The sequence below is a fragment of the Talpa europaea genome, assembly GCF_964194135.1.
Source record: "Talpa europaea genome assembly, chromosome: 5".
Taxonomy (NCBI): Eukaryota; Metazoa; Chordata; class Mammalia; order Eulipotyphla; family Talpidae; genus Talpa; species Talpa europaea.
In genome coordinates this window covers 22,354,573-22,369,313 of record NC_140071.1, presented here as the reverse complement: position 1 = coordinate 22,369,313, position 14,741 = coordinate 22,354,573, and the positions used below count along the sequence as shown (strand labels likewise).

At 40.0% G+C, this 14,741-nt stretch overlaps 1 protein-coding gene across 2 annotated transcripts in view; it reads left to right on the top strand.

Moving 5' to 3' along the window:
* Positions 1-478: 478 nt before the first annotated feature.
* The window catches only part of PAIP1 (poly(A) binding protein interacting protein 1), a gene marked incomplete at both ends in the record, with an annotated part of 29,061 nt that continues 14,798 nt past the window's right edge, over positions 479-14,741 (top strand). Inside the window, 4 exons of one of the 2 annotated variants that reach the window (XM_084233781.1) lie at positions 479-506; positions 1,299-1,468; positions 9,486-9,671; positions 13,034-13,146. In XM_084233781.1, coding sequence (XP_084089907.1) covers positions 479-506; positions 1,299-1,468; positions 9,486-9,671; positions 13,034-13,146 — 497 coding nt within the window. Of the gene's footprint in view, positions 732-1,298; positions 1,469-9,485; positions 9,672-13,033; positions 13,147-14,741 lie in introns of both variants that reach the window. The other variant, XM_084233780.1, reaches the window with a different exon arrangement.

The following is a 14,741-nucleotide window of genomic DNA, read 5'->3' as shown; positions in this document are numbered from 1 at the left end:
GGTCTCGCACGGCCCTCCCGGAACCAGCGCGTCCAGCGGGCCCGCCTGGGGTAAGCGGCCCCCCGCCCTCGCCCGGCCCCAGGGCCGAGATGCCCGCGCCTCGCCCCCGCGGCGGGCCGGGCCGTCCGGCGGCGGAGCCGCCACTCGAGCCCCGAGGCCTGCTGGGCCTCGCCCGCCCGCCCGCCGCGAACCGGCGCGCCCGGGGCCTCCGGGCCGCGGGGGGCCGCTGTGACCCGCTTGGCCCCCGCCGCGCCGCCGGGTTTTAAGCGCCTCGGCCAGTCCAGGGTACCCGCGGGCTGGGGGCGCTGTGGCGCGGCGGGGTCCGCGGGAGCTGGAGCCGCCGCCTGCTCGGCGCCGAGGAGCCGCCGCTGGGCCCGCCGCCCTGCGCCTCCATGAGGCCCGAGTGAGCGCCGCGGCGCCTCCCCCCGCGTCCTCTCCCCAGCGCGGCGGCAGCGGCCCCCGGAGGAGGAGGAGGAGCATGTCGGACGGTTTCGACCGGGCCCCAGGTGCTGGTCGGGGCCGGAGCCGGGGCCTGGGCCGCGGAGGGGGCGGGCCTGAGGGCGGCGGTTTCCCGAGCCGAGCGGGGCCTGCTGAGCCGCGGCCGCAGCCCCAAGCCCCGGGCTTCCTGCAGCCGCCGCCGCTGCGCCAGCCCAGGACGGCCCCGCCGCCAGGGGCCCAGTGCCAGGTCCCCGCCGACCCCCCGCGGCCTGCCCGGGCCGGGGCGCTCCCAGGTACGGAGCCGCTCTGGGGGACCCCGTTCTCCCGGGCCAACGCCTCCCCGCAGCCCCCCGCACGCGTGGAGCACCGGCGCGCCGCCCTCGGCTTCGCCCGCGTTCCCCGAAAGCAGTGCCCCCGGGGCCGGGGGGCAGGGCGGGTGGGCCCGGATCCGGCTCGGGAAGGTGGCTGCGGGAATCCTTTGTGCGCCCCGGCGGGGGGAGGGGCCGGGGCGCGGGCTGCGAGTTCTGCCTTCCCCGGAGGAAGGCAGAACCCCCTTCCCTGCCCCAGCCCGCGTTGGGGAGACCCCTGGGTGAGCGGCCGTCTGTCCTTAACCCACTCTTCCCAAGGAAAACATCCACACCCGCAATGTTCATTCAGAAGCTGGTATATTCATAAATGAACTCAAGCAAGGCTATTGTTCCTCTTTGCAGGCTTTCTGTACTTCTCCTGGAGATAACCTGACATTTCATGATGGTTCGTGTTTAACTCTGAACACCATCCCGTTGCAGATGACTTCAGTGTGTAGGTAGTTGTTATACAAAGGAATGAATGCATCTCACCCCCTTTTTTCCCTTTCTTAGAACAAACGAGGCCCCTCAGAGCTCCACCTAGTTCACAGGATAATACCCCGCAGCAGAACTCGGAGTCAGCAATGGCTAAACCCCAGGTGGTGGTAGCTCCTGTATTAATGTCTAAGCTGTCTGCCAACGCTCCTGAATTTTACCCATCAGGTTATTCTTCTAATTATACAGTAAGTACACCCTTTTGCTAGCAGCGCTGGGTTAATATTGCTGGAGTGATGTAGTTATTACTTTATTAATTATAGTATGCTGGTGCTTTTTTTTTTTTAACTGCATGTGAAAGCATTATGCATCCCTTGAACTTGAGAAAACAAGTGATTGAGGAATATTTATTTTGTAGTGATTATATTCAAATGTCAGGATATAAGCTTGAGAATACGTGTTCTTGTCTGTCTCCTTCACGGCTGTATTCCCAGGATCTATTTAGTCTCTCAAAGCTAATGAAAATAAACTTGATTTAGGCAAGGAAACCTTCAGTCTCTAAAACTAAGATCTGTGTTCAGGATCTATAGATAACTTATAGAGTAGTGGCCCAGCAAATTTTTAATTTGATTTTGGCAAGATAGCTGATTATTTACTGATGGTTTTGGTAAATTAAACAGTTTTGCTGTAGACTAATTGAGGTGGCTTTTTGAATGTTAACAAGTACACATGTGGGCTCCTTTAAGTTGAATGGAAGTATTTTATGTTCTAATTAAATATTGCATGCAGAAATGCTATAGGGAGTGTGATAAAGTCTTTACATAGGTTTAAACTTCAAGATTCATGTCTGGTGAATCCTCTCACTCCCCACACCTCTGGCTTGTACCCCAGTTCTTGTATGCATAAATAAATCTTTAAAAGAAAAATTCATCTTAGTAAGGGTTTTAAAAGTTGGTCAGACTTAAATAGCAAGAGGAAATATGAAATATGGTTTGGGTATACAGAATTTGTTGTGCTAGGTAGATGCCTAGCAATTAATTGAGATACAGGGTAACGACTATTCTGGAAGGAAGAAAAGATTGATAATACTTTAGTATAAGTTTTTTTTTTTTAAGATTTTTTATGTGTACAGGAGCTGGGGTACAGGCCAGAGGTGTGGGGGGTGAGAGGATTCACCAGAAACAGGGTGGGTAACAGAACAGGCAGATTGAAATACACTGCTGAGGGGAGCAGTGGGGTGAGTCAGGAGAGGTCTGCTGCGCCATGTGGGTTGCTCCCTGGGCGGGGATCGAACTCGTGCTGCAGTGGCTGTAGATAGCTTCATAGGTTGTGTCTTAACCCTTTGTACCACTAGGGAGGCCCACTTTAGTATAAGTCTTGTCTTTTCTATCTCCTTAATCTTACTGACTTATAATATATAGTGTTCATAAAGGTTAGTGCAAACTTTCAGAAAGTAGAAACTTGGGCAACCAGCATTTAAATCAAGAAAAGGCATATTGTTAACATCCCAAAGCTCTGTCTGTCTCTTTCTGCTCATTACTGTTCTCCCAGGATAAGCAGTGTCTTGGTTTACAATTTTGTTTGTTTCCAAAGTTTAATTCTGTTCTCATGTTGAACATCAAAATCCTGTGTTGTAGCATATAGTTCGAGGTGACTTATTTTCATAAGTCTGTTTTTGTCGCATTTATCCCATGAATGCTTTGTGGCTTTCAGTTTCAAACTGTTATGAGTAGAGCTGCTATTCTTATCTCTGTCTTGGAGGATATATGCTCTTTTCTTAGTAAGGGTTTTAAAAGTTGGGTATATACCTAGGAGACAGCAAAATGGTTTTTCAAAGAGATTGTGCCACTGTACTCTGAGTAGTGTGTGATTTCCAGGTTCTCTACTTCATTGTCAGCACTGAGTGGTCTGTTTTGTTTAAAAGTTTAGCCTTTCTGGTGGGTGTGTGATACCTGGCTCTTATTTGTATTTACTTGCTAACTAATGGTTTTGGTTTTGGGTTTGTTTTTTTTTTGCCTTTGGTTTCCTTTTTTTTTTTTTTTTTAAAGATTTATTTATTTTATACAAGCACTGGGTACAGTCAGAAGTGCAGGAGGGTGAGAGAATTCACCAGAGCCAGAGCAGGGAGCAGAGCAGGCAGATGATGAAGTACATTGCTGAGGGGAGCAGCAGGCGCAGCAGGAGAGGTCTGTGTGCCTTGTGGGACCCTCACCTGCAGCCGGGGGTCGAACTGGCACTGCAGAGGCTGCAGGCAGCTTCGCAGCTCAGCGCTCAACCACTGCGCCACCGGGGAGGCCCCTTCATTCATATTTTGTAGAAAAAGCTTAGAAAAGCTGTATTCCATATTATAGAAATTCCATGCATCTTGGATTGCTTTAGGAAAAAGCATTGGGGCTGTAAAGAGGAAAGTGTATCAGAGCCAGAAGAGTTGATTTAGCTATCATCAGCCATGTGAAGTAGAAATGAGAACAGCTTGGGCTCTTGCCAAAAAATTGTATTTGGCTAAGTGAGGAAAGGAGTAATTGGCAAACCGTGAATCATTGAATAAACTCTTAAAGAAACTTACCTTCTGCCAGCCATTAATAGTGCCCCATTTGCTTGTCTTCTGTTAACTTGGACTCTGAGGATAGGACAGATGTAAATTTTTTCATAATTCTGGACGGTAATTTTTACACAAAATTACTATAAAGCAGTGCTCTAAAGGGCTATAAAGCAGTGTAGTTGTTACTTCGACCCACTGCCATCTTTTTTGGCATTCTTTGCTATCCTTCAGTAGATCACTTTCTTCTATGCTCAATTTGCCAGAAAAGACTAATCCGGAAGGCTCTAGCTCATGTGTGGCCTGCAGGTGTGTTGTCTTTGATGCTCAGTGTTTTTCAACAAAAGGTTTTTCCAAATACCAACATACAATTCAGATTTAATTTTTTTTTTCCTTAGGTTTCTCTTGAAATCATAAGAAATGGTCATACTTGACTGTTTTTTTACTAGAGCAAAAATTAGCAGGAGCTGAATAGAGAGGCAGCCCTTTTAGATAGTGTGTGAGCTCTGATTCATTTGCTAACTGACTTCATTGATTTGTAATCCACCTGGATTCTATAAGCATCAGTCTTGCTACCCACACTCCATTACATTTTCTAGCCTTACTCATTTACCCTTTCACTCCGTGTTAAGGCTAAGAGTTCTCAGTCCACCTAATCACAAAGCCACAGATCCTTGCTTTCCCCTTAACATTCAAGATATGATCTTACTGTGAGGGAAACTTGAGTGGCAACCATAATATATATTTAGCTGTCTTCTCTCACTTTTCCTGAGTCAAGCACCGGGGATAGAGCAGTGAACAAATTGGACCATAATCCCTGCCGTTGTTGACCCTCTAAGTGGTCGCTGACTTGGTTTCTAGAAATTCCTTGAGTCTGCTTTTGTTAGATAAATGAAAATCTGTTGCTTGATATCCTTCATCTAGGTTTCCCTTAAGAATGCGTTCTTTTTCTAAAGCCTTTGTAATAGTTTTTGTTGTGATTTCTTAACTCTTCCAAATCTCCAGGTCCTTTTGTCTCCACTTCTTCCCTTTTCCCTTGCTGATTTCCTTTTCTGTACCTTCTTACCAGTGAGCTGCTGTCTCCATCCCTTGCTGGCCATTGCTTCTCCTCAGATAAACCATTAGTTACAATTTAATATTTAATTACATTTCACTTATGAGAACCAAAAATTTCACATAGGAATTCATAAAACATGCATTAAGAGAAAATCCTCCCCCACAACAAGAAAAAATTACAACTTTTTTCTAAGAACGTCCAGTTTTACTTCTGCCTGTCAGCAGTGATGTTTCCCAAAAATAGTGTTTACTTTTGGTACCACTGTACTTACTGGGCTGATCAAGCCTCTGTGGACTGGTGCCCCTATTCTTTATAATACTACTTATGTGACAGTTGCTGATCCCCTTCAGGTTTTATAATTTATTGCCCTCTTAACCTTTACTTAGTAGACTTTGTTGATCACACTGTGGTCTGTTTGGTTTAATAAATCCCACGGTGCCAGGCGCCGTGGTTGTCGCCACGTCTACCTTCATCGTCTTAAAAAAATTCCTTTCGTTTTTTAGGGACCAAATATTCAAGATACTAATTTTGTTTTAATTTTTCCTTCTCTGTTCATAGTCTCCTTCACTCTCAAGATTCTGCAGCCTCATTCATTCAGATTTCAGCCCCTGGACTTAACCCTGTAGCACTTGATATTGTGAGCATCTCCTTTCCCTTCTCCTGTGGCGTCTGTGGCAGTGCTCTTTCTTCATCCTTCAACTTACACATCATTCATTCTCTCCTTAGACTGCAGTGTTGGGGGTTTTGGTTTTGTATTTTTTTTTTCCCATTTTACTGTTTTCCTTTTTGATCTTACATATGTCCTAGAATCTCACCATCACCAACCTATCCCCTGGTAACTCTAAAATCTAGTTCTTTCTTACTCCAGGCCTGCCTGTGTTTCCATTTGTTAAGGGATCTCACGTTCAAATTAAAATATAAATTTTTTGTTTCGTCTTCCGAAAATCTCTTAATATTTTTATATTGCTAATTACGTGCTCAGGCTACAAACTTGGTGTGGGTCATTGATTTCCCTTTTTCTTTCACTCCCTTCAATCCTGTTAACTAAAGTCATCTTGACTAATTCATCTAAGTATCCAATCATTTTCCTTTTAATTCTACTTGGAATTAGTTTCTCACCTCTTGACAGTGTGTTCGAAATACCTACTGTGAAAAGTACATTTTCTAATTGATGTCCTTGCTAATCTTTGTCACAGAATTCTGAGAGAAACAAAACTGAAATCTTTCTCAGCCTGGAAGCCATTTAACTCCACATTGAAGAATGAGAAATTAATACTTTAAAAAATGTGGTACTAGAAAACTAACACACTTTTTGAGTCAAACACATTGGCAGGCTGCTTCAGAATATTTTGTGCCTCCTTTTTTACCCAAAACAGCAGACTTTGATTCCTCTGTTCTGCTATATTCAAAGCAACTCTGATTTCCTCTTTTACTTGTCAGACTTCAGATTTTCTTAAGAAGTTAAATTTATTTAAAAAAATCCACTGGAAATTAACATTCTAAATTGCATTTTTATCACAATGAATGGCATTTAATAGAAACAGAAAACTTAATACCTTTGACAGGACCTGAAGACTTCTGATTTTCACTATTAATAATAGGATACTACAAGTTTATAAAACTTATATATCAAATTTAAACTAGTTTTAAATTTTAAAATTCACACATTCATAGTTAATGTGAAATATATAATGTGTGTATTTACAGTGCTTAATTGCGTTCACAATTTTATAATAAAAGTTCTGTATTTATAATATGAACATTCCTTCATTGAAGAGGTAACTTAGAGGTAGCACTGTTATCTCTTGTCTATCTTTCCAGAAATCTTCACTGTCTATAATTCTTTTTTAAAAAATTAATTTGTACTAAAACAGATTTTCTTTTTAAACACTGTTGGCAGAATTTCTGTATTGATAGACATAAATGTCCTGAGTGAGTATCTGGTATTCTGTCTTATGGTTATAACTATTTAACCAGGTCCTTGTTGGTGGAATTATTAGATGGCTTTTTGGCAGTGAATATCCTTCTGTGTCAGAGTTGGGTTTTAAGCCTTTGTCAGTTATTTGCTGTGTAGCACAGAGGCTAAAGGTACAGACTTTGTTTTTAAGTTTTGGTCTGGCTCACTGTGTAATTACCTTAGGTTGTTATGTGGGCCTTCCTTGCTGAAACCCACACTAGCTGCTTCCTCATGGTTTCTCCCTGCCTTTAGAGCCTATTTCCTTATAGTGGTTACCAAGACCCTGCACAATTATCCCATCTGCCTCATTAATCTCATTAGCCATCGCTGCATCTGCACTCTCTGATCTAGCCTTTCTTAAAGGTTTCAGGCTATCGCTTTCTTGTTGGGGCCTATATACTTCTAATGCCCACTGCATAGGATATCTTTTCTCAGATGTTTGTATGGCTGGATTTTTTTTTTTTTCCCTTTAAAATTTAGATATAAGTGCTTCAGAATTGTTCCCTGCCCATTTTTAGGGTATATGTCAGCTTGTGAATAACTTCTTCCATCATGAACTATAAACTCCATGAGAGGAGGACTTTGTCCGCTTTATTCATGGCATGATAGTACACTTGATACCTGGTATAGACTTTGGCACTTAGTAGTAGACACTGAATACTCAAGACAGTTTTAAATAACCAAAGAGAATGAACTGCTTAGTGCTTTTTTCTTCATCTTTGCAAAGGAGATAGTAATATTTACCTTAAAGTGTTTTATGGTTAAGTGAGAGAATGCATGCAAAGCCCTTATAGTGGTTAATGCAGCTGGTGGTTGTTAGCTTATTAACAAATTATTTAGAGCACTTTCCTAGGTACCAGCAAGTGTAGCTTTTCATCGTTCTACTTTTTTACACTTTGGCCCCTTCATATATGTGTATATTGTTGTTGCATTTGAAATATATTTCTGTGTTTTCGTAGAAATTTTAAAATTTGTTGAGCACATAGTGCCTTACTTTGTGTTAGTCACCAGTCCAGGGGCATTTACTTATTAACTCATTTAATCCTTAGTCACACAGCTATGTCTCTAGCTAATGATTTGAATTTCGTCAACATTGATACCTTCTTGGTCCTCCCTAGTGGTGCAGAGGCTTAAGTCTTAGCACTGTGGCTCTATTGGCAGCCATTGCAGCATGAGTTTGATCCCTGGCCAGAGAGCTAACCCCCCATATGGTGCAGCAAACCTCTCCTGTCTTCCCTGCTGCTCCCCTCAGCAGTGTATTTCAGTCAGTCTGCTTGTTCTGTTCCCCACTCTGTGTCTGGTGAATCCTCTCACCTCAGCCCACCCCCCACTGGGCTACAGCCCAGCTCTTGTATGCATAAATAAATAAAATCTTTTAAAAACAAAACATTGATACCTTCTTTATTTTACAGTAGTCATTTAACTTGGATTCAGTTGTGTGATCAGACATTTAATCTATGAGAATTTATCTGCTGTTCAGTAAACACTATATGAGCATGTTATGGGCACATTAATTTGTTATTCCTATTGCTGATCTTATTTCCTGAGCGCTACTCAGTAGTACATGCAACTTGTCATTAATATCACTGTTGTGTCTAGAGATAAATAAAAACTCTAAAGTCATCTGAAAAAATGGTCAACACTAACAGTGGAGGAATAATTGACGGTTAGGAAAGTTCCACATTAGAGAGTGAGACTTAAGGGAAATTTTGAATAGGTATCTTTTTTCCCTTTGTTTCTAGACTGTAGTCATAATTCTTTCATGTGGTTTCTCATTTCATTCCTTTTTGTGGAAAGGTAAATTTCATCAAGCAATATAGTAGTTAAAATAATTTCAAAATGCTTTGGTTGGGATCCTGGGTATTGTTAATATAAGGGTTGATAGTCTGCTATTTGTAAAGCCCAACCTCCTGCCATTAATTAAAACATTACCAAAGGTACAAGTGGTGGAGGATTACCAAAGGTACAAGTGGTGGAGGCATTAGCTGGAAACTTCTGCTATTTCCAAGGTTAGCTGGATATCTGGATGTAGGCAAAAAGTCTGTCACTGTACATTATGGTGGTATTTTGTATATGTTTTTCTGTCTTTGGGATTAACAGGTAGACAAAACTATCACCTTTTTTCTATTCATAGTAGAAATTATCAAGAATATAAAGAATGATATAATGACTCCCCATGGCCTCAACAGTTAGTTACATGTGACCATTCTTGTTTCTGTGTCCCTGGCTCTTCTCCCCTTTCATTTTGAAGCAAATCCTAGATTTTACTGCTTCCATAAAGAGATCAAAACTTTCATTTTGGTTGGCTTTATAAAGGTTAGTGGACATAGGGGCCTCCCTGGTGGCACAAGGGGTTACGACGCAGCCACTGCAGCATGAGTTTGATCCCTGGCCAGGAAGCAACCCACATGGCACAGCAGACCTCTCCTGACTTGCCCGCTGCTCCCCTCAGCAGTGGTATTTCAGTACATCTCCTGTTCTGCTCCCCATTCTGTCTCTGGTGAATCTTCTCACCCCCCCATCTCTGGCCTACACCCCAGCTCTTGTATGCATAAATAAATAAATCTTAAAAAAAAGAAAAAGTGGGCATAGAAGGATAGCTTAGTGGACTTAATTTTATTAAAATTACAGATAGGCATCCAAGATGCCTCGTGTTTGTTTTAACCAGTTGCATGGATTAAAAAATAAAAATTTTTAACCTCTTATTTATAGGAATCCTATGAGGATGGTTGTGAGGATTATCCCACTCTATCAGAATATGTTCAGGATTTTTTGAATCATCTTACAGAGCAGCCTGGCAGTTTTGAAACTGAAATTGAACAGTTTGCAGAGACCCTGAATGGTTGGGTTACAACAGATGATGCTTTGCAAGAACTTGTAGAACTCATCTATCAACAGGTAGGTGATTGACTGGTATCATGGCCTGGGCATCACATAGTTTCCTTCAAATCCAGGAATTCTGGCTGTTCCTCAAGGAAGGCCAGGTTCATGTTGACCTGTCTCCGCATTTGTGAACTCTTTATGGTTCATGGGTGCTGTTAAGTCTCTCATATAAATTCTTTTAGTTCTAGGGATCCAGGGCTGAAGCCAGACTTCAGAATTCACCTGTAAAACCAAGACTTTCAGGCAATTAAAAGGAGCTTTGGGCATTTATGAGGAAGGCTACATAAGTGTCACACCTTTTTTCACCTGACCCCCAGATTTTATAGGACCTGAAATTAGCAATACACGAGAATGACTGTAATTCTTTTTCTTCTGCATCTTGAATTACATCGGGTTTATTGGAGTAGGGGAGAAGAAAAAGTAGGACAACACTGAATTTGAAGTCAAATTTAAAATCAGTGTATGAGTGCCCAAAAACAAGAGCAAGAGGTTAACAGAAATATCAATTTTAGTGTTAAAGTTGTTGGCTGAAAGAGCAGCTGAAACTTGGAATAGATAGTGTGATTTTGATAATATGTTGATCATTTTATCTTGCTTAGTGTTTCATTTGACTGCTTTTCCAAGTTGTTCTGTATTGATGCTAGGACTCCAGTGTTAATTTAGCCAACTTTTGGGTTTCCAGAAATGCTTGGAATTTTAGCAAGATCTATGTTCAACCTCTAAATGAATTAAAAGAAGGAATATGAATAAGAAAGGAGAACGGAAGAATTATACTACTTTTCTGGTTTTATTTAGTTTCATTTCTTCAGTAGGCTTCATGATTATAGTTCTTCAGGGCTAAACAGAAGGGCTGCAGCCTGACAAAATGCAATTATTTCTGTGATAAAGTTAATTACTCAAATATGAACTCAGTGTTATTGAAAGTGCCAGCAATCTGTGGTTGGTAATAAGCATATACCAACAATTTTTAAATTTCGTTGAGGGAATTTATGGAAACTTGCTCAGGACAACTAAGTAAAGACCTATTATAAAAGATGGCAGAAACACATATTCATCTTCGATTGCTTTCCAAATACCACTAAATTGACAGTATGAGGATTTTTAAAAGCTAAAAGCCCACAGAGAGGAAAGGAAATAAAATGTCCAGCTTGCAGACTAGAAAGCAAATGGGTGTTAACTGACTTAGCAGATACAAAGAAAATTCTAAGCCAGTAGAGCTAAGAGGTGCTTCAGTTTACAACAGGATTTCAAAAACACCTTAGGATAAGGATGGAATGAGGCTTAAAAAGATTGAAAATGAAATTTTAGGCCTTTAAGATCTTTTCACACTGAGTTGCCGGTTTGAAGTTTTGCTGTAACCTGGTCTCACTCATAGCAGGAATTTAGAAAACCTGAATAAGAGACCAGGAAAAAGACTAATCAATACAAAGTAATAATCAAAATCAACAAGCAGCTATAAACCAGACACACTGGGGGGGGGGGGGAGGGGCGGGGTAAGGAAGAACTAGTCGAAATAAGGGGGAGGGGGAATGCAATTGTATGGGGAATATAACCAAAATGAGAATGCATATATTGTGCAAAGATGAAAAATGATGTAAGAATTATATAAAATAAAATATTTTTTAAAAAGTTTTGCTGTAATCCTTCTGAGTTTTTGAAGGACAAATTAAGGCAAGAACTTGAACTAGAAAACAGGAAACTTTATAGGAGAGGCTAAGTGTCTCATGCAAATAATAGTGAAAGGAGAACCAAAGTAAGTAGTCACACATGCAGCAGTTTTAGAGCCGCCAGGCTTCACTGGAGCAGGACAGAAAGACTCCACAGAAGAGTTCCATGTAAGGTGAACGTAATGTATTTGTTCATTTTCTCACAATAACTTCAAACTAGGTGGCTTAGGGATAAATCAATGAGAAGTATATAAACAAAATACAAAAATTAAGTAATAACAAAGTTGTACAAAAAAGGAAAAGTCGGTATAATACATGGTTGAACTGTAACTGGAAACAGAAAAATAACAAAGCCATGATATAATTATATTGGTAATTGGAAAGACTGGGAAATAGTGGAATGGAGTGGGGTTGAAGCAGGGTGGAGACTAACTTCTCATCTTCCACAGTGGAAACCAGTAAGAAATAATGTCTGCATTTCTGGAGATACAGAGGTTAAGGCTTTTTTAGCTGAAAGAATTAAAAGTGGCTGTCATTAGGAATAAAACTGAGCTATAGTAGAAAGGTAGGAAACTTTGATAACAAGCCTTATAGAACTTCTTTGAATAACTAAACTAACTTTAAATTAAGGAAAACAAACAATGCCAATCAATAATTGGGAAAAGTATAATTTTTGAATTTAAAGCCTTTTGTGGAACCAGCTACACATAGAGGAAAAACCAGTCTTTCTCCTGTAATGAGAAATGTATAGGATCCTGTCTGAGCAAGAAAATTAGGGAAAAAAATAATATAAGCACCACATGCAGTTCTATACACTTGACACATAGTTCATTCATATAAACCTCAGTTTGTAGCAAGGAATTATTATTCCCCATTTTATACATATCTTTAACAGGCTAAGTGACTTATGTAAGGTTACCATAACTAATAAGTAGAACTAACATGGGGTTAGAGGGGCCTTGGGTCATTTGTTGGATAGATATCCTGGTTAGCTACTTATGTGACCTTGTCCCTTAACCTCTTAATGTGGATTTTTCTTAACTAATACTAGGTAGTGAATTAGTAGTTCTCTACTACTATTTCAAAATTGTTAGTAAAACTTTGAGTGCTGCTTTGACTATATCACATAGTCTTTAATGTGTAGTGTGTTCACACTGTCTTAGTTTTTAAAATAATTTCTCTGCTTAGATCTCTTTACCCCAAGCATTTTTTGAGTGTTCTTTAAGTATTAATCTCTTCTACCAGGTACCATTATAACTTCTTTAGCAATCAGTAAATTGAAAGAGAAGTTTAATGATATCCAAGGTCACAAAACAGAAGACCTGAGACTCTTGTTCTGGACTGCTAGATGCCAAAGTCTATGCTGTCCTTTCTCTGAGACATACCACTGATCAATAGCTTGGCAATTATTCTTACTATAATTGGCACCATGCAACTGGATATTTATACATATTTTGTGCAAAAATGGGTTAGTATAGAGATTGTTTGCTTTCTGGTAATCTCACATAAATGGTGAGATGAAGTTGTTCTGGTTCTTGGTGTAAAGTTGGGAGAGAGTAAACCTAATTTCCTTATGTCTAACGATTACAAAAGACTTCTACATTTTTCTGTTTAATATGGTCCGTTTGGGGACAGAAATGTTACTTTTAAGTGTTTGCATTAAATAAGTTGATGTATCTGTGTCACACAAAACTTTTTTCTCCTTGAAAGGCCACGTCTATCCCAAATTTCTCTTATATGGGAGCTCGCCTGTGTAATTACCTGTCCCATCATCTGACAATTAGCCCACAGAGTGGCAACTTCCGCCAATTGCTCCTTCAAAGGTCAGTGTGAATATGATTAAAAGAAAATTACTTCTGAACATACTAGAATTTGACCACTACTCTTTTTAAAAACTGTACATTATAGAAGTAACAGGGAAGAATGGGGTAGACCATTTTTATTTTATGTACAGTGTTAAAAATTTATAGTCATATGTGTCAGTCTTTCGTTATGTAGTAGCCTCTGTCTTTGGTTTTGTTCTTAGAAAGTTCTTTTCTTTCTTAATATCTTAAAAAATGATCCCTTTTGTGTTTCTTAGTACTTTTGTTTTCTTGAATAAGGATCTAATTTCATTTATTACCACTTGTTAAGCAGTTTTTCCCATATCCTTTTTTGAATGATTCATTTTCTTATTGATCTGAACTGCCACATTTATCACACTACATCCTTATATTTGTGTTTTGATTCTGAACTTTCATGATGTTCTATTCAGCACTTGTCCTTTTCCTGTTTAATTGCCATACTACTAAAAATTTGTAATTTGTTAATATCTAGTTAGTGCCCCATTCTTTTTTTGCAGAATTTTCTTTGCATGCTTGTTTTCTCCAGTGAACTTTAGAATCAGTTTGTGAAATTTCACAAATCTCATACTTATTGCCTATTTGGGTGATTACATTGAATTCATAAACTAATTTATGGAAACTAATTTTCCTATAATTTGGGTTGTCTTATTCAGTAACAAGGTTGTCTTCAAGTTTATTATAATTTGCCCATTAGTTCTATAAAGATACTTTAATGCTTGCGAAAAATTCCATTGTGTGGTTATACTGCTTTAGAATAGATTGTAAAGATTCCGAAAGTAGACTACAGAGACTTGAAAACTAACCTATTGGTGATAAGATTTCAGATACACCTGTAAAAGAAAGTGTTCTGACACAATTGTGTGCTCAGGCAGAAAAATAAAGATTGGTTCCTGTTTCACCCTTTAAATCAGAATATATTCCAAATACACCAAACAGTAAATAAATACTAGGGGGAAATTGACAATAATTTTTTAGTTCTTTTAAGCAAAAGATGATACCCACATGCCCTAAAATGAGATTAAGTTTTATTACATATAGGTTACAGTACCTTGGTGGAGGGGTCATAAATTTATGAAATGAACAATAGGGATATTTATGACACATGGCAATGACCTTATTTATTTAATATGAAGAGGAAGCTCTTAGAAATGAGTAAGAAAAAGACTGGCATTTTAATAGAAATATTTGGAATGGTTCTCAACATACATATACTTGGGAAAAATATAAATGTAAAGGTGTCTAAGTTTGCCTATAATTAAAGAAATGCAAATTGTAGCTTCTTGAAAGTTGTGAAAGGAAGCATTTCTAAGAGGTAGGATGGCAGAAAGTCTTGCTTATCTCATCAATGTTACTTAGTTCTGGCTATGCCTTAGTTACCTAGAAGCTTAAAATAGGGCTGAGACTCTGCCCCCAACCTTAGAAATCCTGATGTGGTTAGACTGAAGTGGAGCCTGGGCGTAGTTTTTTAAAGTTTCCCAAGTGATCCTACTGTGTAGGCATGGTTGAGGCCACTTTTTCACTTCTCTCTTTACCCTTGTGTGAATTTCCATAGTAAGTACTGTGATACTGCCAGA